Source organism: Rattus rattus, chromosome 6 (assembly GCF_011064425.1).
Source record: "Rattus rattus isolate New Zealand chromosome 6, Rrattus_CSIRO_v1, whole genome shotgun sequence".
NCBI lineage: Eukaryota > Metazoa > Chordata > Mammalia > Rodentia > Muridae > Rattus > Rattus rattus.
The window spans coordinates 14,928,365-14,954,429 of record NC_046159.1 but is presented as its reverse complement, the minus strand read 5'-3'; the positions used below and the strand labels follow the sequence as shown (position 1 = coordinate 14,954,429).

The following is a 26,065-nucleotide window of genomic DNA, read 5'->3' as shown; positions in this document are numbered from 1 at the left end:
CAGAAGTCACAATTCAAAAATGACTTTTTTAGCTCGTATAATACTGCATCTTCTATTTAATAGCTATCCTTCCTCAAGTTCTCTGATTTTTTTTTTTAAATCTTAAGTGATCAGCAAATAATACTGACAAAACAATTAAACTGGGTTCAAATTCTCACTGGACAGCAAGAATAATGTCAAATCTGTCACAGTATCAAATGTCCAGTGGGTGATTAGAAAATGGTAGTTCCTACTGGTTAAAATTTATTTTACTGAAAAAAAAATTTATTTTACTGAAATGTTTTAATACCTAAGTATAAATGGATAAATTTAATTATTGAAATACAATGCTATAAAATAAGAAGTACCTAAGTATAAAAGTATATATAGAGATAATAGACTGAAATAACCACAGTGATAAAGGATAAATTTAATACAGGCCTATGACATTCTAACAATCTTATTCCTGTTTCCCAACTTCAGACCTACTTGCTTTTGTTACTTAGACATAAATAACTAAATTAGTAAACAAATGGAGCACTTTGCCAATTGGATGGGGTCCACTGTGACTTTTCTACACTCTGTCTTGGGGTTTCCACTGCTATGAAGAGATACCATGACCAAGGCAACTCTAATAAAGGACAACATTTAATTAGGGCTGGCTTATAGGTTCAGAGGTTTAGTCTATTATCATCAAGGTAGGCGCTTGAGAATTCTGCATCTTGACTGACTGCAGCCAGGAGAAAAACTGATTCTTCTACACTGGGTGGAGCATCAAAGCCCACGTCCTCCAATAAGCCCATAGTACCTCCTAACAGTACCACTTCCTATGGGCCAAGCATACTCAAACCACCACACCATCTCTCCCTAAACCAAACATTAGTCAACAGAGCTAATTCACCAAATAGTGCCAAGGTAAGTGAGAACAAGACTGGTCAAGAAGGAGAGCGGCACGCACAGTCAAACCACAAGCATGTGCCCTGTGGACCAGAGAGAACAAGGAGAGCCCTCAGCAAACAGCAGTTGAAATTCATCTTGAAGTACAACTCTGATAAGGAGATGAGGTGGTCCCAGAAGAACAGAGTTAATGTATGTTAAAGTCCCATGGTGAAGGACACACTCAAGTGTGTCTTCTGAGAGTCTAACAAAGATGCTCTGCCTGAAGCAGAGAGAATCCACACAAGACATAAGTCCTGTCTACTTCAACTTAGCTGATGTAATTAAGATGTGCTAAATATTTTAACAGAATTGTATTCATATTTCCCCTTAATTCCTTAGTCTTCCTGTTCTCATCTGTTACAATTTTGACAACAGAATTGGGTCTAAAACAATGTTCTCTAAGAAAAACAGAATATAATTCACAAACATGATCCAAGTGAGTGGCAATTTCAACTTCTCTAATTTTTTATTTAGTATTCTGAGATGATCTCTCACTATGTACCCCACTCAGCCCTGGCCTCCAATACCAACCCTTCACTACTACTTCAAAGTGCTGGGATTTGAAGTATACGCCACCATGCCCATCTTTCAAGTCTAAATTCTCTGTAACCACATTGTAAAAAGTAAAGTGGAGTATATAAAACATTACAGACTTAATCTAACTTAATCTAACTTAATCAAATGTTCTCTCAATAAATAAATATTAAGTTTGTTAATTACATTTTAAGAATTTGTTTTCATTCTAGGACTCCTGCTCTGTATTTTATACAGGTCAACTCAGACAACCGCACATCTGTCTAGTGGCTACATGCTGGACTATGTGGACTCAAATTTCAATGATGTCAGTATATAGCATACAATGAATTTCTTCTTCTCTATTTTAAATTTATAAACCTATCCCATTCTGTGCCAGTAACCTTCAGTCTCAGGTTGATATCTTTCTTCTTACATTTCCCTTACAAGCTTACATGTTGTGTCTGGGGGTAACTAAAAGGCCTAACTGGTCTGCCTCTTCTAATCTCAAACAGCACAGCATTAGTGAGAGAGCTCTTCCCTTGAGCTGTGCAGCACTCGGGATGAGCCGGCATGGACAGCTGGGTGGTTCATAGTCAGTCATCTTTATTCTGCTTCCTATGAGCCTGGTATCTTCCATGAGAAGATGAAGGGAGGGAGATAAGGAACCAGGCCAAGGGCACTTAGAGCACAACAGTAACTGCGCGTGCGTGCGTGAGGAATAAATGCTCTTATCACTTCTGTTCTCAATATGATACGAGAGTAATTAAAGGGTCCTCTGAAAAAGATTAAAGGATCAGCAGCTTAAGTGAAGTCTGAATGTAAAAATTAAAATCTACGGAATGCTTTGTTTCCCTTTGTGTAAGTTCCAATGACCACTGAAAGCAGTTTCCTTTATGGAGGTGACATTGCCATTAGGATGTGGTGTTCTCGGATCAACCATGCTGCCCTCGTGGTGGGCAGAGGCAGCAGCATGGGAGAGCTGCTTGGTCTCCAGGAAAGTCACTATCCAGTTCTCACTGCCAATAGTTTTTGACAGATTACTAGATTTAAACATGATTTTAAGCCCTTTACATTTAAAATACAGCAAATCATAGTTAAAGCTCGTTTCTATCTAAATCCAGGACAAATAAAAGAAAAATTCAGGTGCTTCCAAAAGATAACCTTTATACTTTAAAAACTGGGCCAGCATTAATTATATCTGGCAACTCCTGAGAGTGTTTCACTATTACCTCAGACTAGCTTAATTAGCTAAACTGAAATAAGACTTCTGTCGTTTCTAAAATCTAACTCCAAATCTGAACTAGAGTCTGCAGCGGCTCAGCACCTACATCCACACCGTGGCACGGCGCAGGCATTCTGAGGCATTCCCAAACTCTGTTACCCGCACTGAGATATAGGCTGTAACTGGCAATAGATGTCGGCTGGCACAGAAAATGTGCACAAAGACTAAGTAATGGCAAAATTCCCATAGACATCACATCCAGGTTTTCATCAGCTTCATCAGCTAATTAAATGTCAAGACAGACTTGCCCAGGAAATCTTGGCATGCTGCCAGTGAACTACCAAAACTGCTTCTATGTAACTTCACATGACTAGACATGTTGAAGGAACACATGACAGAAAAACAGCTAGAGTGCCGAAGCTCTATGTTGTACACATAAATTATGCTCTAAATCAGCATTTTTGGCCGGGGGGGGGTCACTACCCCTTGGAGGTGGCATATCAGATGTTTACATTACGATTTATAAGAGTTACAGTCAAAATTACAGTTATGAAGTAACAATGAAATAATGTTAGGGTTAAGGTCACAACATGAAGAACTATTAAGGGGTACAGCATTAAGGTTGAGAACCAGGGCTTGAAATGAATCATTCTGTTTTAAATATTCCAGGCAATATCCAAAAGAAAGCAGGTCATTAAAAGCTTGTGTATTAAGAAAGGTATATAAGAACTTAGAGAAGTGTATTTTATCTTTGATATAACTTCCTAAGATATGAAAATCTAACTGCAGCAAACTGTCAGTCAAAAGTATAAAAAGCTGAGAGAGAGGATGGGAAAGGGAATACTGTACTCAGAAGACTGGGGCAGGAGGATTACTAGACTTCAAGAGTTCAATGCTAGCCCTGAAAATATAGCAAAAGAAAAAAAAAAAAAACAAAAAAACAAGGAAAGAGGAATACTCAGGACACAGAAGGCAAAGTTAAGGGATACCATGCACCTGTTTACAGTGTCATCCTCAAAGTTCTCAAACCTTGGCCAAGACACCTACATCTGAGCATATATACATGTTCTTAGCATGAAAAGAAAATTACAATGTGTTAAGTATACTATGTAATTTTACATAGGGAAAATAATCAGGCTTAGAATTAGACATGTCCAGGTACTAGGCTCCTTTTCAGATGCATCCTTAGCTCCTGAGTCACTATTTCAATTGAGTCTTTTTAAGCCTGAACTATTCAGCCTGTATAGTTAAGAACCATTTTCCACACGTATCTCTGTATTCAAGGCCAGCCTGGTCTACAGAGTGAAATCCAGGGCTGCACGAAGAAAGCTTGTCTTGAAAAACTAAAGACGAGAGCAAGGGCAAGGAAAAGGGCAAGGGCGAGAGAGAACTTATTTCCAGATAAAGGTACCACTATGATCAACACCATTAAGTCAATTATATCAGCAATTTATCAAATGCTTCTCAGAGTTCCGCTGTCTTGAAAGTCACAAATAAATAAATAAAGCATTGTGTCAACATGGAAACTTACCTCTCATTCTTTTCAAATACAACTAAAATAAATTCTACTTATAATCAAAGTAGAAAAATGCATCAATTGTAATACTTTAATATTAAAAAGCAGATTGATTGCCAAGACTAGTGAGCACAACTGAGGCCTAGATACAGATTATAAATACACTCCAGAAAGAACTAATGCTCCTTGGAAAAACAACAGATTCTAGAATGGAGGTGAGGGAACTGTGAGATGAGGCTGAGTGGTAAACGACAGAGGCTCCTCAAAGCTTAAATGGGGAGACCCAGCGTCCCACTCCTAAGGACATGCCCAAAAGAACTGAAGAGCAGACTTCACACCCCACGTGTGGCAGACTGGTCACAACCAGGAGGTGCAAGCAAACACAGTGTGCATCAACAGACAGATGGGGCTAAACCAGCATGGCCTCTACATGCAATGTGATGCTATTCAGCCTTAAATAATAACTAAACGTGCAAGTGCTGGGATGGTTGGTAAAAGTGCTGACGGCATAATATTCTACTGTCTTAGTAACAGACAGCAGGATGATGGCTGCTGCATGCTGGAGAAGGGAATGGGGGGAGGGGAGTGCTGCTCAATGGCTATCATTATTGTAGATGATAAAAAACAGAGATCTGCTGTATTTACATTAATGCTAAGATAATATTTATTGTCTGTGTTTTTACAACTTAAAAAAATGAGGTATATAAAAGGGCACAAATGCCAACATGGAACAATTCATAAAACAGCAAAATACTCTTAAGAAAATGTACCAGCATCCACGAGTGTGCACAAGTGGAGAGCTGGTGAAATCTGTAAGAGAATCACACATACAGGAGAATCCAATACACTAGAAATTACAAACATGGCACTAGACTTAACCTCAAGTGTAGATAATGCGTTATGGTCATATAATGTGAACCCAGTGACAGCAAAGTTCTTAAAAACTTTAAGTCTGAAAGTATCAGAGTGAACAGTTCAAAACTGAGGCAGCAGAAAACAGTGCAAAAAGCTCTGTGCTGGGGAGTAAGAGACTTGTGTTCCATTCTTGTCCTTGGGCAAATAAAAGTCTAAAGGGGGTGGGGGTTGAGGGAGAGACCACCAATATTCGTGAAATTTTAGAAAGTGAAGACTGGGGGCTGGAGAGATGGCTCAGTGGTTAAGAGCATTGACTGCTCTTCCAGAGGTCCTGAGTTCAATTCCCAGCAACCACATGATGGCTCACAACCATCTGTAATGGGATCTGATGCCCTCTTCTGGTGTATCTGAAGACAACTACAGTGTACTTATATATAATAAATAAATAAATCTTTAAAAAAAAAAAAAAGTGAAGACTGGAACAGAAGGAACAAGATCTCTGGTGTAAGGATGTTCTTTTAGAAACAAAGAATGGCTAATTTTATGAGATCTGAAAAATAGCTTTCTCTTGTCCAAAAGAGGTAAAACGCTAAAGACCCAGGAAGATATCTATTTACTCACTACCTGTAAGCTAGTGCCATCTGTAAGCAGGCACGGTGTTTAAATGAGATGTCTGGGGGCTGGGAAATGTGGCCTTGCTAAAGGAAGTACATCACGGGGGTCGGGGAGGGGGGGACCTCTGAGGTTTCAAAATACTTGTGTCAGTTCCTACTTACCTTTCTGCTTCCTATCTGTGGACCGAGATGTGAGCGCTCGCCCACTTGTTCACTCAGCTGCCCATGCCTGCCTGCTGCCTGCTCCTCAAGACAGAGAGACTCTTATTTACACACCTGCAGCTCTGAGACCCAGCAAACCCTTCTCTCTCTAAGTTGCCGTGGCCGTGGAGTTTTATCAGTGCAACAGAAAAGGAACTGAGATAGCACAGGATTTTCCTCTAATACTGTAAGAATAACACAGTAGCTAGAATACAGCAGTGGTATTAAAGATCAAAGCCAAGTTATCAGAGTTCGTCCAAAAATTAGTTTAACAAATAAATTGCAGGGTTGCATTATTTTCTTGTGGTGATGATGTATCCTGGGGACTGCTGCCAGGGCCTCACACATGCTAAGCAAGTACTGTACCCTTGAGCTACATCCTCAGCCCTTTAAGTCTGCATTATTACATTCTTTGCAGGTCTAAATTTTTATGTTATAGATCACATTTAACGTTGAATACTTAGGGAGGAGGGCAAGCTAAAGAATCCTTTTTTTTTTCATCAGAGAGAACTTTCAGAATGAACAGAGGTGAGATCTTTAAATAGCTGCTGAGACCTATAAGTTGGTGTAAGAAGTCAAAACTCCTACATCTGTTAAGTACTCAGTGTATGCAAATTCCTTCTTAAGAAGTTCCCAAGTAGTGACCTTTGCCACTACTTACCCACCAACCCTTTCCAACCCTTCTAAAGACAATAAAAAGATTATCAACGACCTTTAAAATCTACAGTAGGTCCCCACATCTAAAAAAAAAAAAAACAAAAGAATCTTCAGCCCATAAAATAGTATTTTGCATGAACTCCATTAGTTTAAAAGAATTAATGTATTTGGCAAGCATCAACCAACAGCTTTAAACATGTATTAAACCTATCACTTGGGTTAGTAACGGAACAGACTGAATATAGGAGATATGACACTGTCCTCTGGGCATGAAGACATGGCCCATAGGCAATCCTTATTAACATTCTCTTACAGAAAGGGGGTAGGGGTGAAGGTGTGTTCACTAAGCAATTAATGAAGGACTCACGAGTGGATAAGGCACTCAAGGAAGTGGGGACATGAGGCCCCACCTCCCCAAGAGTATATAAGAATTTAGTTTTACTGAGAGGGAGACTCATCTTTGGTGGTACTGCCTATAAATTACCCATTTTTCCATATGTAACCAAAATAAGCTCACAGGCTCACCAAGCTAGACTTGACGAAGTCATGTCCTCGGTCTATCACTGGTTTGTTACCTGGAGTGAACTAACATCTGGTCATCCCTGTCCATGAGAAGCCACAGACAGCTGAGCAGAAAAGGGCCTTTCAGAAAACCTGAATCACTGAAGAGCTGCAGCTCCCAACAAGCTGCTTTACATCGATAGTGATTAACTGTGAAGCAAATAAAAAAACAAAAAACTGCCTCCTGCAATTCTCCCAAGAAAAGTAAATTATCCTTTCTTGACCTAAGAGACAGTTAAGAATAAACATCAGAAACTGTTACAGCTAAAAAGAACCTTAAACACTGTTTAGTTCAAGTGGTCTTACTGGCCAAAATATAAACAATAAAAATTATGTAAATTATCTACAGTCACTCACTGAAATATAAAATAAAAAGTGAAGGTAAGGGCCCTGTATTGTAAAATGTTTCCCAATAAAATTGATACTACCGCTCTTCCCTACTTAACACTGACATAAACTAGAAGACACAGATTCCATCCTGTCAAGAAGGGAAGATAGTAAAACCTTTTCCCCTGAGCTCAAAGCCTAAAGAAATAACCTTAGGTGGTGAGGGCGCCCAGTGGCTGCTCAGGGCCTTGTACATCCCAGACGAGTAGCACAGTACTGAGCTGTGCCCACACCCAGCAATAAAGCACTTTAAAAAGACTAGGACTGAAACTAAAAATAGCACTGTCCCTATCAAGTAGTTTTATATTAAACACAAGATGTAAAACCCAAACAGTACATTTTTTAAAAATGGTTCAAGAACAAGCAAGTTCAGAACTAGGCTACAAAGGCGCTAAGCACCAGCACGCATTAGACTGTTCTGAGATTTTACAGATGAAACTGTGCAGAGACCTAATCGGGTGACTTGTCTTGCCTGGTGAGGCTGCAGGGCTTGGTGTGGCAGTCAGGAGAGCACGACAGCACCTATCATCAGGGCTCCCTTAATGAGGCCGCAGCACACACGTGCTCATGGACTGCTCTGGCTTCTCTAGGTTATAACACATTGTTTCTACAACTGTATAATGTCAACAAACTTTCAATAGTAGTTCACAAACTTATGAACCCCTACGTACCCCTGAAAGAAATAAAGGAATAGAATAAAGCAAAACCGGGCTTAAGATTTCAATTATCAGTCTTTCTTCTGTGATGTCAGGAAGATATGGAGGAAAATATAAATTCAGAAACATGCACACAGTGTGGTAAGGAAATACAAATGGGCAAAGATTAGGAATTTAGATACACTATCTTGAAGATTTCTCAAACTGAAAGCATAATCAATTTTAAGGAACACTAGACAATGAATGTTGTAAACTGGAGAAGATTCAAAAGAAAATACTCATTGACATTTGACATTTAAAACCAATAGCTTTATCTTAACAAAAGATAATTATATCGTTATAACTTCTTAATCTTAGAAACCAGCACCAAGGAAAAGCAACAGACAGGCCTATAGGTTTCTGACAGACTTTCACATTATATAGGCTAAAACTATGAAACAAAGAAATTCCTTTAAAAGGAAATCTGAATACTTGGGAAAGAAATGTCCTTATTAGGATATTGATAAAGCAGAGGAAGCTGTCATCAGAGGAAAATGCAACCCAGCAATTGCAGGTTCAGAATATGAAACAGAACATTCACCAACTGCCAAGTTTTCAACACAACACAGACAATAATACCTCTTTATTCAAAAGTGCTTGGTACTGAAAGATTCTAATAATCTCTGCCTCTCTTCCTCAAAACAAACAAAAAGACAAAAACAAAAAACCCTCAGTGCCTGGTTTACTCAGATCTGGACTACGAAACTTACAGAGACTATATTAACAAAGTACTTACAATAAGGGATTTCAAACAAATTTACACATGTTCAAGACAAGACAGTCTTATTAGGAGTAACTACCAAGTGCCACACACTATCAGAAAAAGCCCAGAAACAGGCAAGGGACAAACAAAAAGCACTATAAAAACTAAAGAAATTTTAGTTATATTATTTTGATAGAAGAATAATTAGAGCTTAATTGTTTCCCACTTAGTTATATGCATATACAATGAGAAAGCATCATCAAGGAAACCTAACTGGACGGGGGATACATTCTTGTGGTCTCTCAACACTTGGGAGACAAGGAGGAAGGCGACTTTGTGACCAGTCTGGGCAATGTGGAGACCCATTCTCAAAGACTAAAAACAAAACCAACCAACCAAGCAGACAGACAGACAAGCTTTAAGTGTCAGTGACATGTGTGCTATTAGTTAGCAGTACTGCAGTACTGTTTGGGGCTGACCAAGAAGATGTGAATGTTGTCAAATGGTTTTCCAATAACTATAAGATGATATAAAAGATAAATAAAGGCTTTTGAGATTTCCCTTCCAGAAAAATGGATACTTTTTTCTGCTACTCCAAGAAGCTGTAAACACTGCAGTTAGGATAGGACTGGGAGGCGGGGACAAAGCTTAAGTGCTACAGAAGCTCCGCCCACATGATGATGGGCAGGACAAGCACTAGCTCGCTCCTCTAAACACCGCCCACAGCGGTGCCACAGAAGGAGCATGGCGCCCGCCACGCCCTTACTATCATCCTGCAGCCTGCCTCTATTTGTAGAAGACATTTGTAAGTGTCAAGACACTCTACCTTTCCACAACTCTGTAAAAAAGAATCTGATCTGAAAGTCAGGGCTCCCCGTTCTTCTTCCCTGTCTCTCTGAATCCTTACTCAACTCAACACTACCAGCATCTGCCACAGATCCAAGGCACCCACCCACTGGAGTACAAGTGTTCTGAGCTCCTCTATGTCCTCCACTCCAAACACAAAAAAATTGTGCCACAGAATAATTTCAGAGATAACTATCTTTCCCTTCTCAAGTGTACTATAAATATTTTATCCAAAATAAACTCTAAGTCTTGAGAAGCAAACAGGCTCCCACAGCCTGGTATCCCTTCTAGTCTCAGGAGTAAGCAGCCCCTACACGTGAGCACCACACACTCGAAGCTTGCTTGGAAGACAGGGTTGGAAGGGGTCTTAGCACCCACATCAGGTCAGAGGAACCAACCTGCTGCTGTACAACAGGAGGCTAACAATTAAAGTCTAAAGTCACACTTTTCACTAAATTGTAAACTTTGATACTATCTGCCTACTCGCTCTGAGGTACAGAGGGAAGCACAGGGGCAAACGCTTTCACCATCACTACTAGTCTCGGGATAGAGTGAAGGCTGGAGTAGGATGAATGCAGGTGAAGTGCTGTGCTCTTACACAGCTCAGTCTGCTGTCCACGAGCAGCTTGACACATTAGCATAAAAAGGAATCAACAAGCAAGGCACAGACAAACTTAGTCCCGACCCTCCAAAGCAAAGAAAGGCAGGGGAATCACCACAGCCCAGGACCACAGAGCCTGGGCAACACAGCCACGATGTCAGACAGACAGACAGAGAGACAAAGAGAGACAGACAGAGAGACAGAGACAGGCAGAGAGACAGACAGAAAGACAAAGAGAGACAGAGAGACAGAGACAGGCAGAGAGACAGACAGACAGAGACAGACAGGAGACAAAAAAGAGAGACAGAATGAGGAAGGAGAGGGAGGGAAGGAGGGTGGGAGGGAGGGTAAAGGAAGAAGGAAGAAAGGAGTCAGGGGAAGAAGGCAGTGGAGATAAACAAGAATAACTGCCCCATCTGGAGACCCTCCATGAGAGAAAGAACCCACACTGTTACAGACTCGCATGACTGTCTCCTGAGAGGCCGCGTCCAGCAGTGGGTGGAGGCAGATGCAGTGTACTGCATCCTTACCTACACATCTTTATATGGTAGAAGCACGGTGCCATTGCTAAAATTGTAACATCATTAATACTGTCACAAGCTCTGCCTCTATTTGTAGGAGATAAATTTCAGTGTCGAGGCAGAACTCAGGAAGTCTTGTGGAAGACTGGGGGATAAAAGTGAGCAAGCCAGAGGGATCAAGGATACCACAAGAAGACCTACAGCGTCAACTAACCTGAGCCCATGGGGACTCACAGAGCCTAAGCCACCAACCAGGGAGCATGCAGGAGCTGGACCTAGACCCCTACACAGTGGAGCAGGGCTGTCTCAGTCTCTCTTCCCTGTCCTTTCCCCTTCCCGCTACCTGCCTGGCTGGGCCTCAGGAGGACAGGATGTGCCTAATCCTGCTGGGATGAGATGTGCCAGGGTGGGGAGGTACCCAGGGCAATGGTGAGAGGGATTTGTGAGGGTGGCACTGGAGAGGAAGGAGGGAGAACTGTCATTAGGATGTAAAGTGAATAAAAGAATTATTGGAAGAAAAAATAGGAGTAACTATTGTGTTCTAGATATATCTGAGGGCTTATACAACTAACAGCCATGTGCTAGAACATATTAAGATGTTCACAGAACATGTAAGAACATATGTGCTTACATATTAAGCAAGGGGCAGGTTATACCACAGGGAAGAAGTAGTGAAGGGGAGAGGGGACAAACAGTACCATGGTACACACAATAAGTTTTATTTAACCAATTATTATGTACTCATTTTATGAGTAAATTCTCATTTCCCTATCTAAATCCCCTCAACTATTTATGACTTTGACTAAAGTTATGTGTCTAAAATAATACACCTGGAAATGGGAGAGAGAATGCACTCTGTCAGAAGCGAGAAACTACGCCTTTCTTTTCAAGCCAATTAATTCCTCACTATAACAAACCAAGGACAAAACCAAATACTGAATTTTTTAACATCTCTAGATGATAATAAATTAAGCATTTCCTCCTTGTGTAAAATTTAAAGGGTGCTCGAGAGATGGCTCAGTGGTTAAGGGCACCGCTGGTCTTCCAGAGGTCCTGAGTTCAATTCCCAGCAACTCCATGGTGCCTTACAGCCATCTATAATGAATTCTGATGCCCTCTTCTGGCATGCAGGTGTACATGCAGACAGAGCACTCATACATAAAATAAATAAATTCATCTTTTTTAAAAAAGGAAAACATTTCAAGAGTAGACACTTCTTCTAGGATAGATAAGCTTTTAATTGCTTCCTATATGCTCACGTAGGGTCCACACCTGACCCACAGCACGCACTGTGAAGGGCTAGGGCACTTGATAAGTGACTTATACTTAAGCAAACAAAGCTAGCAGCCTCTCTGAAACATCAATCTGTCACCTCTGCCACGTTAGCACTCCCCTCAAGCTGTCAAAGATCCAAATCCTAATGTGGACTGAGAGGGGGGGTAGTGCACTGAGACTCTAACAGGGAGGAATGTTACACAGTTAGGCCATACAAAACCTTGTTAACAGAAACCAGCTGTTGGGGGAATGCAATTTCCAATATTTGGGACTGGTGTGGTATTAATGGGTTCCTGCAGTTCCAAGTTTCCACTCTGGAAGGAAAGCCCTTAATTCATTATTCCCTGGGTGTCCCTGGCATGCCTCTGAATTACCTTTCTAAAATCACTGCTCCACAGCTCAAAGTGTGTGTCCATAAGGTCGGTGCAGAGGCTGTCTAGCCTAATCTACATTCAGCAGCAAGGATGTGTCATTTACAAAACATTATGGTAACATATTTACTACTGCTTATTTTCACTATAATCCTACTTCCTGCAAACTTAATTCTATCAGTTGGTAAAAATCTTTCCCCAGGATTTGGCTGTTTCTCCCATATAGTCCACACATCAATCTAAAACTTGTTTTTCCTGTGGAATGGTGGCACGTGCCTATAATCCCAGCACTTCAGAAACTAACACAGAAGAGTCATGAATCTGAACTAGCTTGGTCTATATAGTGAAACCATGCCTACATAAACAAAATGTTTGTTCTCACATAACCAGCTGAATACTTAATATATTCCACTACCAAATCCAACACCACAAACAACAACAACAAAAAAGCTGCATACACGCACCCATGCATGCGTACACGTGCACTCTGTTCTCCTGACTTAGGACTGCCAGGTTTTCCTATACGGATCTTATATAATTTTGGTTTGCAGAAAACTGGCTGTAGAAAATCCAGGCACAGGCCAGAGAGATGGCTCATTGATTAAGAGCACTGGCTGCTCTTCCAGAGGTCCTGAGTTCAAATCCCAGCAACCACATGGTGGCTCACAACCATCTGTAATGGAATCTGATGCCCTCTTCTGGTGTGTCTGAAGACAGCTACAGTGTACTTGTATAAAATAAATAAATCTTTATAAAAAAGAAAAGAAAATCCAGGCAGGAGCTTCACCCAAAGCAAAGTCAATCATTTACCAATGCTGATAAGACAGAAGCAATAGAATGCACATGTCCTGCACAGCACAGCTCAGAAACCCTGGACCAGGCAGAAGACGACCCCCTGTCCTGAGGTCTGTGAACGCTGGGGAAGTTTCCAGAAATGGCATCCTGGACTCCCAGACAACCTTCAGGGGCTATGTGAAGCAAACTAAGAGTGGCCCAGAAACCACTGTAAAATTGATTTTAAATATTTTTAAAAAGAAACAAACCTCAATTTTGTCTGTTTTGGCATCTCCCCAGTATATTGTGCCTTCATCATAATCCAGGGCTAAGCCATTTGGCCAACCAAGGGAAGTGTTAACAAGAACTACTCGGTCAGATCCGTCCAGAGCAGCTCGCTCGATCTTTGGGATTTCTCCCCAGTCTGTCCAGTACATGTACCTATAAAGACATAAGAAAGGAGCTGAGGGCAGACACCAAAAGTGAAGCCACGGCACACATTACGGGGTCACCAGTCAGTGCCACGAGAGGAGGGAAGGGAAACAACAGGACTTTCTCGGTAGAGAAAGTCTCTGTCGTTGGTCACAGCAGTGGATAAGCACACTCTCAGTCAAAATTGCTGAGGCTGACGGAAAATGTCTCCCAAGGGAGTCTGACTCCATTACTATGCGTATTTTTTTCTACTACATTTCTGTTTCTTCCCATGATGTGTCACTCCTGCTTGATGGCTTGTCATCTCTGGTACAGAAAGTTACCTAGTATAAATAGTCGGGTGACAAACTGCATTCCTAAATAACTAACACTCCCTGTGGTGCAACACCTGAGGCTCCTGGAGGTTAAGTGGCTCTAAGGCACTGGTGTATACCGAGGCATGACACCTGTCATTGTATCAGCCCTAAAATAAACCTTACAGAAAGGTAAAATAAGGCTACTCCCAAGGTTTTGCAAAGTGAGTCATCCCCAAGAGCTATAACATAAGATAATTCTCACAATAACAACTGAACGGGATAAAGTTCAATCTGCCAAGGATGGGAGGGAGGGGAGAGTTTTGAAAATAATTTCTTTCCACATTTTTCATGAGCAGGATACAATCTGAGTAAAACCACACCCAGATCAGCCAGTCTAGCTCAATAAATAAATAGAAATAAGAGAAATAAATCACTCAAGATAGTCAAGACGCTTTTTAAAAAGTGGCAATTCTTTGAGACCATATTCCAATTACTATATTCTAAAGTGATGCAAACTGTTTACTGAAAAACAGTAAATTCCAATAGCTCTTCTGAAGCTCTTGTCCCCTGAGCTTGTGCCTCTAGGTGGCTGTAGAAAAGAGATGACTAATGTCAGCACTTCTTACCCAGCCATGGGATCTAACACAATAGCCCGGGGCTCCTCTAAGTCCTCTGAAATCAGGATCTTCCTCATGGTCCCATTGAGCCTTGTCACTTCTATCCGGTCAGTGCCAGTGTCTGTCCAGTACAGGTTTCTTGCCACCCAGTCAACAGCAATACCATCAGGATGGGCAATCTGGGCCGTGACCACAAACTGACTGCCAGATCCATCGATGAAGGAGCGACGGATGGCCCGTACTTCATCGTCCGTCCAGTAGACGTAGCCTTCCACAGGGTCGTAGTCTATGGCAATGGCATGTCGGATGTCTTCTAACTGCAGGACAATGTCGGTGAAATCTGGTGTATCCAAAGAGATGCGCCTCAAGTCTGTCCGTCGGGCTAACAGCAATAGTTCAGTGGCACCTAAAACAACAAAGAAAAAGCAACCAATCATGTGAAAGCCACAGGCAAAATGTAGCCACTCTATATAAAGAATGCAGATGTCTTCAGGAATAAAAATTCACTGAGTTTATTAAAAGAACACCAACTCTCTTTAGAGTAGAACTAAAAGTGACCGTGAAGCAGAAGAGTCAGCACAGGCGCCATAGTTAACTCTAACAGCTCTTCTGAAGCTCTTGGTCCAAATTAAGTCTGGTCCACACTTGTCATCCACTAACAGCCCCTGCATAAGAAGGACGTGTAGAGAAAATCGCTAGTCTTTAAAAGCCAGTAACTAAATAGTAATGGAGAAAAAAGATCACAAAATGCAGATCCTTTCAAGATGCATCCTTTAAAGGATCTAAAAGAAAAGCTAGGAAACAGTGGAGCACTTGCCTTATAAACACCAAGACCCAAATGTGTTCCCCTCAACCCACATATAAGGCCAGTCATGGTGGCAATGTAGAAAAGTAGAGACAGGCAGATTCCTGGTATCACGGCCACCCAGCCTAGCCTACTTGGCAAATTCCATGCCACAGTTCTGCCTCCAAAAAGAAACCAAAAAACCAAAAAAAAAAAAAACAAACAAAAACAAAAACAAATAAACAAACAATCAAGGAGGTGAGTGGCACCTAGGAAGCAACACATGGAGGTTTCTCTGGCCTCCATGTGCACCCATACATATGAACATGTTTGTGCAAAAACATGTTCATACATGTACACACAAGCACACATACACAATGATAAAAAATCTAGAACAAGAAATGTTTAAAATGGAATTCTGAAATAAAAGAACGTTACAGTATATAAATTCTCTGTCAGTGGCATGGTCTTAAAGGAATACAGAGCTATACCCGACAGACCCGAGGTCAAAGGAACTGTGGAGATGGGAACAGCGACAATGGAGAGAAGAATCTAAGAAGCACATCAGTGGTTAAGAGCCAAAAAAATTTGGCTCAAGTAGGGATAGAAACTGAGACAAACAGAGCCATTCTAAGCCTAGACTCTGCTAACTGTGTAAAGGTTGCTGCAAAAATTAAAGATAAACAGATATAACATTCAGGAAGGTTCTAAGCGTAAAAGTATTAAATAAGCACCAGCTGATTTATCATTAAAAATACTGAGTTATAAATCATATTTTTGAAATATTTTAACATGGATTAGGATCCAATGAAAACAATTAAAAATTAGGATATTAAGCTCAATCTTCTTGTATTTTTAATATTCAAGTAAACCACCAGCAAAATAATCATCTAAGAGGCTAATAAAAAACAGTATGTAAACTATCAACAGAATGAGCAAGGTTAAAAAAAAAAATCCCAGCTAAAATACGTGCCCAAAAAGTGCTGGCATATAAGCTTAACATGAATTTGGAGTTATAGCTGCAGGCACAGAAGGAGGGTGAGAAGCTTCAGTGTGAGCTGTTGACCTGAGTGCTGATTACACACGAGTCCTAACCTGGAGGAAACACAACCAACTGTAGCCACAGGCAGAGCAGGGTAATTCTGCACAGCTCGATGCCCCTCGAACTGCCAAAAGGAGCCAGGTCAACTTTGCAAACAACTCAAGGAACTACTACTCCAATGAGAGCAACATATAAAACACACGTAACTATGTAACATACGTAAGCTAACTTAGGGCGGTAGGTGCCAGCCTGCATCTGAATCTCGAAGCTGGCCAGCTGTATACACCTCTGCACCACTGTGAGAGGAGGCGAACCTGCACTGCTGAAACAAAGCCTCGCTTTCAAAGTCCAGGTACCTTCTAAACAGGAAAGCGGCCTCACAGAACCCTTCTGTCTAAACTGAAACCAAATCACTGTTTACCATGGAAACCATCTGACAAGAGTCAGCCAGCCTCACCTTTGACTGTGAGGATAATTTATCAACGCCAACTCCTAATAAACATCTACTAAGCTGTTTCAGCTCCATCTCACTGACTCGCTGGCCTCCTCGCCAGGAAAACACTCTCTCCCTCTCTCCCTCCCCCCCCCCTTCCCCCCCTCCCCCCCCCCTTCCCTCCCTCTCTCTCCCCCTCTCTCTCTCTCTCCCTCTCTCCCTCTCTCTCTCTCTCTCTCTCTCTCACACACACACACACACACACACACACACACACACACACACACACACTGTGGAATGAAGGCTTCTCTTTTCAGAGGTAGATGAAGAAGCCACTGCCCTGTAACAGCTTTCCTACCAGGTTTTGCTAGTTGCCGGAAAGTGGTAACCCATGGGTAAGAATGAATGACACCATCATCAAGAGAAAGAAGAGCTGGTGTCCTCCCAAACTGCAAGCACTGTCCTAGGCCAGTGCCTGCTCCAACATGCTTCTGTCTACAGGGAATTAAGAGTGAGGAGAAGAGAAAAGTAGACTGGTAACGCTAAAAACATGAAAGTTACTTTAATAGTACAATGTGGAATTTTTCTTCACGGACTTGTCATTAAAGAGCATTGAAAAATATCTTTTAACCACTTAATAAAAACCTCATGTATCTCATTTTCTTCTTGGACTACAGTTTAATGACCCTTGTCCTTCAGCTTCTTATCTCCAAGTGGTACCTGCCTGTATGACACACAGTACTCTGTTCTCACAAGACTTAACGGCAATTTGATTGGCTGTGAAATCTGACAAAGAAGAAAAATAGTATTTAAATATTTAATCAGTATAAATACTGAGTTAGTATTTAATATGAATTAGTATTTTTAATTAGTATTTAAATAGTATAAGAAATAGCATGTTTCTTAAATACTAAATAAATGGGATAACATAAAAAAATAAAAGATGTCACCAAACATCAGCCATCCCTACTGCTAGCCATCTGAGTGTCTAGCCTCCCAGAGCACGGCCAACTCTAGAGCCTACAAAAGAAATATAAATTGTTCACGGAGAATCCGGCTACTCTCAGAATCCCACCCCCCCGACACACACGCACTTGGGTAATAACCATCTTACCATCTTTGCAGGTTTTTCCATTCTCCAGAAGCTTGACCCCAGTTGGACAAGCACACTGATAAAAAGGCTTGACTGGAGACATCAAACACAAATGGGAACAACCACCATTATCAATTCCACATGGATTTGTAGCTGTGGAATATAAATCACACTGATTAATGCCAATGATTAGGGATGACCTCACTCACTCTCGATACACAAAGGTTAACAACCATAACATGAGCAATCGTGATAGACCAAATTCACTACCAAATTCCATCCAGGTGCTGACTACCAACGTCTGTAGGAAAGGAAGTAATTAGTCAACTTACTTAGCATTTTCTATCCAAAGAGGAGTAACCAAGAAGAAAAGCAGAAAGAAGGCCCTTGTCCTAGTGGGATTTAGAAACTTATCAGTAAGCCAAAATAATAAACTATGAAATGGGAAGAAAACAAGAAAGCTAAATACTATGTTGCACATTGTCTACTACCATCAAGGACGAAATTAATCTTAGAGTTTAAAAATGCATGGGGCCGGGACTGGAGAGATGGCTCGGAGGTCAAAAGCACTGACTGCTCTTCCAGAGGTCCTGAGTTCAAATCCCAGCAACCACATGGTGGCTCACAACCATCTGTAATGAGATCTGATGCCTTCTTCTGGTATGCTGAAGACAAGTACAGTGTACACGTATACATAAATAAATAATTCTTTAAAAATAAAAGTTCGTATTTATTTTAAAAAAAAATGCATGGGGCCTAGCAGGCATCTTGAAGACAGGAGGGGACATTCTCAACATTTTGGGTGTGGTAAAAAGCCTTCAAAATAAAGTTTAGAGACCAGCACTTGGGGGCAATAAGGAGAACACTGTTAAACAGAGGCTAAGGTTGAACTGGTAGGAACAGGCTGTGGCAGAGAATATGAAAGCCAAGAAATGCAATCAGGATGTTGGAAAGCCATCTCTTGGAATGAATAAGAGGAAAACGATAAGTTCAGTGCACTAGAGGAGGGGAAGGAAACACAGGAAGGTAGGCATGATGGCACACAGCCACAGTCCCCACACGCGGACTAGAGCTCGAGGTCTGTCTCCGGTACAGGAAGATGGGGGCCAGTGTGAGCCACTCAGGACCCTGTCTTTAAAGACTGAGTTGTAGCTCAGTGGTCGGGTGGTTGCCTAGAATGTGCAAGGCCTAGGGTCAGCCTCTAGCACTACAGATTAAAATGAGAAATGAGCAAGGAAGAACAGAGACAGAAAAAACTGCCAAGCTTGTGAACACTGCAGAAATGGATACAGTCACATAATATTCATGGGAAAGACAATATAACATGGAGAGCAACATAACAAATACAAGAACATAAAACAGAACATCAAAAATAACTAAAATTATCAAACTAGTAAAACTAAGGATCAACTGTGATGTTTAAAATAGGGTTCGGAGATTTTCTGATGAGCCACATGAATACAAAGTTCACAACAGATTACATAAATATTTATTTTTTCATAGACTAACACATCGATTTTAAAAGGCTTTTATGGGCTCAAGGTCACTGAATCTAACACTCAATATCTGATTATTCCCCCTCTAAATGGAAAGAGTTCATACCAAACAACTCAGAATCCAAGCACTTTTCCTTTTTGGCTATAAAAACTATTTGAAATATACTCAGACACATGCCAGATACTTATTTACACACAACTGCCAAACACTTCGCATTCTCATAAAACTCAAATCCATTCCTCTCCTACAAGAGGTCATTGTCAGAGGACACAGGCCCAAGTCTTTGCAAAGGGGTAACCAGAACCAGAAGCAAGCTGAAAGGAAAACCACATAAAAGGCAGAGGAGGAACACAGGCAAATGCCCAAGCAGGTGGTTACCCTGCACACATAGGTGCTGGAATTCACACGCTAGGTTAACAGAGCTTTCCTAATAAGTTGGTATTTTTGAGCATACATCAACACATTCAAGCATAATAAGAAAATAATATGAACAAGAGATGCATTTATGTCTAAACTTAGCAGATGAGCTGTCTCAATTTTAATTCGTTTCAGTTCTCCACTTCTACTACCCAGCCCCAGATAAGACAAGACATTGCATGGGAAGGCTCTCAGGCCATAAGGTTTTAGACGGTGTCTACCCTGAACCCTATGTGCATGCTTTTCCTGTCATTCCTCCCACTGCCTTCGGATATGCCATTCCTCCTCCTGTGCCTCACTAAAGCCAGACATCAGAGTGCTTACAGAGCTGTTCCAACCTGGAATTTAAAAATCCAGATCACTTACCATTTGGCTGCCTCTGTTGGCTGAAAGCATGTATATCCATGGGAGAGAAGATGTTAGAATGAATTTCACGCAGACCCTCGCCAGTATACTTGTTGCAAGCCAAAATAGAGTGTGTATTCCAGTCAGTCCAGTACAATGTGTCCTCAAATAACGTCAAGGCAAAAGGATGAGGAAGGGAACCTTTAACCACTGCCTGTCTGTTAACACAGAAAGAAAAACTTCAAAATTTTTATTTTATGACTTCAACGCTGAAAAAAGTTCATACCAATATATAAACATACTAAGGAAAACATATGTAGATTAAATTCATCTGTGAAAAGCAATTCGAATGGCAAATTCAAATATATTTTCAAGTTGTCAAAAAACCATACTGAACATTCACAATGGTCCCTACCTTGGAAGTGGGCAAACTAAGTCACAGGACTCAGAAGCCCAGCTCTTTTACATTGCTGTCACCCTCCTTTCTCAACAGCTACCTTCCAACTCATGTTTCTATTCTTCCATGTAACTGATATCATCAGGGAGAAGTAAGCAATGACGAAATCCCAGGGACGAGACTGGCACTAAGATGCCGACTTAGGGCAACAGGAAGTCTGCCCTCCTGGATGCTCAAGAACAAAGAGCCTGAGCCTCGTTTTCGATTTTATGATTTTAATACGTGCGACTGAAAATATAGACGCGATGCTAAAAACGATGGGCCTCGGTCTAGCTCCAGAACACGGCCACAGAAATGATACACAAAATCAAAGCCAGTTTGCTTGTTTTTATTGTATCATTATTAAAGCCCTCAGTTCCGGCAACTAAACAAAGTCCCCAATTGGCACAGTATGTTCATAATACAGAACTAGAATTTCATAAACAAAACAAACTATAAAAACAAACAGAGAGACTTAGTCCTCACACCACAGCGCTTTGCCCAGTGTCGGGGTTGTGCAATTAGTACGTTCTAGACGCACTGAATAACTCATGAATTTAGTCAAACACTTAAGATAATAAATGCTTTTATAGTCTCATAAACCGGTATTTTCAAGTACCCAGTCTAGGGGAGGAAAGGGAGACCAAACACCTACACATAAGCTACTGAAAAGAACAAAGTATCCAATGTTAGGAAGAGGCTTAACTTTAGGTTCACAGGGTGACCTCAAGGTCTCTAGCATCGCGTGAGAGCCAAGGTCAAGGACAATGGCTACCTCAGTGAAACCAGTGCCTGTGACGCGTAACCTAGTGCTGACCTAAAGTGTCATAAATTCAAGACAGAGTTTACGTTAAAAAACTGAGTACAAGATGAAGACGACTTATATTTTAAAGCTGACCTACATCAATTTTCTCCTTAATTTTTCTTCTTTAGAAGATTAGTTTTCCTTCTCCTTTTCCAAAAACAATGTTTCCAATAAGTGTTCCTAAGGTATTTTCTTTCCCTTTTTAAAAAGTAAACAAAACTATTGTACTTTTAAATAGGTCAGTTTTTTTACATCAGTCTTCAAAACTGATTATGGTGAGACAAACATCTCTGAGATGACCAGTACAAAGCAGAAATACGAATGAAAACTGAAAAAGAGTAAACGCCACGTGACTCATCATGGCAAATCAGCACTTCATCGACATCCTTCAAACCGCACGTTCCGTAACAAAAACCTTTTCAGAAAGTGAGGAAAGCCTCTTAAATTCCTTGGTACATTTCTAAATACAAAGTTAAGATTCAGTCTAAGGAACTGAACACAAGAAAATAAACAGGTAAGGACAGAAAACTGCAGAAGCAATAAAGCTCACCAAAACCTGCAAACATGGACAAACCAGACCACAGAAGCGGCTCAGTGCTTAAAGCACTGTTTGTTCTTGCAGAGGACAGGGGTTAGGGTTCCAGAGCCCACAAGGTGGTTCACAACCATCTTAACTCCACGTCCGGAGATCCAATGCTGTCTTCTGACTTCTGTGGGCACCAGGTTTGCACATGTGTATGAAGAGACGCACGTAGGAAGAACACTTACATATAAAATAAATAAATCTAATAAAAAATTTTAAGATAAAAAAATTATATTACTGACCTTTACAAAACTCAAAATCTCTGAAAGCAGTGAAGAGCAACAAAAACAATAGTTAAGACTCTATGGTTTTCCTTGCTTCTAACCACTTAAAAACAAGGGTCCTTAGACTGAACGAATCCAGAGCTATGTACTGTGCGCTGTGTAATGATCCAAATGATGATGTCTGACCCCCTGTATCTGGTTGCAACCCTAATTCAGAGAAACTCCTATCTCAATCTTGTGTAAACACCAGCTCCTCAATTGTTCCCTGATGTTCAATAAAGAGAGCTTAACAGCCAATGACTGGGCAGGGAACAGAATAGGCTGGACTTCCTGCCAGCCAGGGGAGGAGGTGAAGAAAGAGGAAATAGGGATTAAACAGTGAGGAGAGAGTCCAGGAGAGACTGTGGGAAAACACCTAGAGCAGAGAAAGCCATTGTAGACTTTGGGGACGGGGTGGGGGAGCAGTCAGATTAGTTTAGAGGATTAAAATAGAGTAGTACTGCTCTGGTGCTGGGCCTTTACAGCATGTTAGGTAACAGTCCAGTCTCAATTACTCGGAGCTAGCTGGGTAAGAGGAAAGCTGTAACACACATATAAAGCCACTAACGGTTAAATGCAGGCTGTCCATAAGAAACATACTTTAAACACAAAGACACCGAAAGGTTAAAAGTAAACGACACAGCAAACACTGACTACCAGAAATGGAGCAGTGAACAGAACACACTAAGCAGGAAAGATAAAGCGCCAGAGATACACACTTTGTGGAAACAGATCAAATGACAAGAACAACAGCTACAATCGCATACACAAAAACAACCTGAGAGTTGACACTATGGAAAGGAAAATAGTGCCATGAAATGTTCTCTAGAGAATCTGAGTAGTTTGTCGTATTAACCTGCCATCTATGGAACACTCCAAAGAGACACACATTGCTCTCGAGCACACGGGCGTATTTGGAATGCTAGGCCATGGGCATTTCTGCCTTTTGTTCTTCAAGTCCTCAGAACTGAACTCAGGGCCTAGTGCATGTTAAGCAATGCTCTCTACTACTGTGTTATATCCCAACTCCACACGCCGGCTCATTAAACAGCTGAAATCTCAGGGGATGTGGCTCATAAACACAATGCTTGCTAACGCTCATAAGGGCCTGTATTCAATCCAGCACTAAAATGGGCGCATACATACTAATGCGTGCTGTGCCCAGTGACAGGCTTATACCACCAGCACTCACTCCAGGGAAAGAGGACTGTGAGCCAGCTGGAACTATGCAGTGAGACCTGCCTTACCAGCCAGTAAACACTAAAATCATGCACAGAGTACACAGTTATCACAAGTTATAACACAGTAGACACAAGAGCGAGGACTGGAGAGATGGCTCAGCAGTAAGGAGGACTTACTGTTCTTACAGAGGACCTGGTTCCCTTTCTAGAGCCCCACACCGGCTCATCACAATCCAGGTCCAGGGGCTCAGACACCTCCTCTGACTTCCATAAACAAGTGCACACAAGTGCACACACGCTCAGGCAGAACACTCATGCACAAAATCAGTGAGTATTTTACAAAAGAAATAAAAATGGATAAAGAGCCAGAAATTAAATTTCCTTTTCAATTTTTCATTTTCTAACTTCTTTCTCATATTCTTCTAAATAAGCAATGTGTCACAAACACAATGTCTCCTATTTACAATCAGAGCACTCTAGGGGCTATGGCAGAAACATTACTCCAAATCCAAAGCCTGCGTAGTGAGAACCAGCTCAAAATATGAAATACAAAAAGACAAAGAAAAAAAGCAACCATTCAAAAAGCAATCACAAGTAAAATACTGAGCTAAAACAAAACACAAAACAATGTATAAAAATTTATGAGTATCCACCAAAGCCATTAAGTGAGGAAATGTCTCTATTGGGAGACAAATGGCAAATCAGTCTCCTTTCACCTACCTCAACCTGAAAAACTAGAGAAGAGCATGCTGGACCAGAAATAAGCACGGGAGGACAATAAACACACCAGGGAAAAACCAGTGATAGGAGAAGAAAGACCAGTAACAAAAAGCTCTTTCTTTGGAAAGATTAACAAAACTGCTATACTGGCAAAGGCAAAAAAAAAAAAAAAAGACAAACTGTGAACCTGAAAGATGCCACCAGAGACGAGCGGGGAGCGTCACTGTCACACTGACGGAAAGCAAAACACATAAACAACTCTGTGCCAACAAATTAGTCAACTTATAGAAATGGAAACCTTCCTAGAAAGAAACCAGTTACTGAAATAGACTCATGAAGGAGGACAACAGAGCTGCACACACAAACCTGCCATTTAAAGTATCCCTAAGAAGAAACAGCCATGATCAGACAACATCACAGATTAAATCACCAGACACATTTACAACGAACAACAAACTAAGGAACACACTCTGTGAGAACATAAAAGCAAAGGAGACATTCCCCAACTCATCCTTAGAGCTGGTTCCAAACTGTATCAAAATAACAAAGATATCAGGGAAAAAACTGTATGTTAATATCCTTCATGAATAAGGTCATAAAAATCTTCAACAGAACAACATCTAAAACAAATTACAAACCATCACTAAGTAGAATTTATCCTGGAAATGCAAGCTAGGTTCAACAATTTTAAAAAACCAATTAATGCAATTTACAATGTTTATTTAAAAAGTTATTTCTATAGATGGAAAATAAATAGTAAGGATCCATAAACATCCATGACTTAAAATGAAATCAACAAACCAGGAATAAAAGAAACCTTCTTCGACCTGATAAAACTACTTTACAACGAAATCTACAGCTGACATTCCGCTATGCTAATCTGGCAATGAATGCTGATCCTGGAAAAGCAAGAGGAGAGAGATGCCTTCTAGCTTGTGCTGTATCACAGGAGACAGCCGATGAAATCAGACGACCCCATGCAGACAACCAAGGCAAGCAGGGCCGCATTATTCACAGAGGACATGATTCTGTGCACAGAATATACTGAGATTATTTTTACCTGCTCTTCCCAAAGTAAATTCAACAAGATCTAAGATAAATGATTCATAAAATTAATAATGAAAAACAATCTCCAGCACAATAAAGACGGGCTGCCAACACAACTGCATGGCTAAAGACATGTGCGAGGCAAAGCCTGGCAACCCGAGTTTGGTCTCCTGGACTGACATACAAGTAAAACCACAGGACCAACTCCCAAAGTCGTCCTCTGGTCAACCCACACATATAAATACTAAAATGCTTTAAAAATAAGTAGTAACATGAAGGCTAAGGATATCTAGTTCAGGGCTGCAGCATGCCTAGCGTGCATGAAGACTTGAATTCTAACTCCAGCTCCTTAGTATGCAGTGGGGCCCTGGATTCAATCCTCTGCACTATGGTAAAATGTTTATACCATAATACACAAATACATAATACTGAATTACTTAAAATTCTATCAGGGATACATCTTATAAAAGAGTTTAAGAGCTAACCTATGCACACACACATACAAAATCAAAACTAATCATGCATCTGATCTAAGTGTAAGAATTTAGTAAGACTCCTGGAAGTTTCTCTGATGCAGGAACAAGTGTCACTTTGCATCAAGCAAACATTCCTAGGAGCAGCAAAAGCAATTCTTTTCTTTTGGTAGGGAATAGAGTTTAATAAGGGCATGGAGAAGGAAGTTAAGAAGGTGGTAGAGACAGAGAAAGGCAGAGAGAGAGTAGAGCCGGCCATGAGCACTGGAGAGAGAGGAGGTGGGGACGGGGAGAGGAGAGCAGGAGGGGGACAGAGCTAGAGCAGGAAGGCAAAGAGCACCAGAAGCGATGTTAATAGGAGTAAAACT

The 26,065-nt window shown here is 41.0% G+C and overlaps 1 protein-coding gene across 1 annotated transcript in view; it reads right to left on the bottom strand.

Annotated features, from left to right (window-relative positions):
• Lrp6 (LDL receptor related protein 6) overlaps nt 1-26,065 on the bottom strand; it is a 124,115-nt gene that overhangs the window by 50,122 nt on the left and 47,928 nt on the right. The window contains exons 4-7 of the mRNA XM_032905546.1: nt 20,211-20,407; nt 17,952-18,083; nt 14,588-14,984; nt 13,503-13,674 (exon numbers count right to left, since the gene is read on the bottom strand). Of these exons, the coding sequence (XP_032761437.1) occupies nt 13,503-13,674; nt 14,588-14,984; nt 17,952-18,083; nt 20,211-20,407 (898 nt within the window). The remainder of the gene's footprint in view (nt 1-13,502; nt 13,675-14,587; nt 14,985-17,951; nt 18,084-20,210; nt 20,408-26,065) is intronic.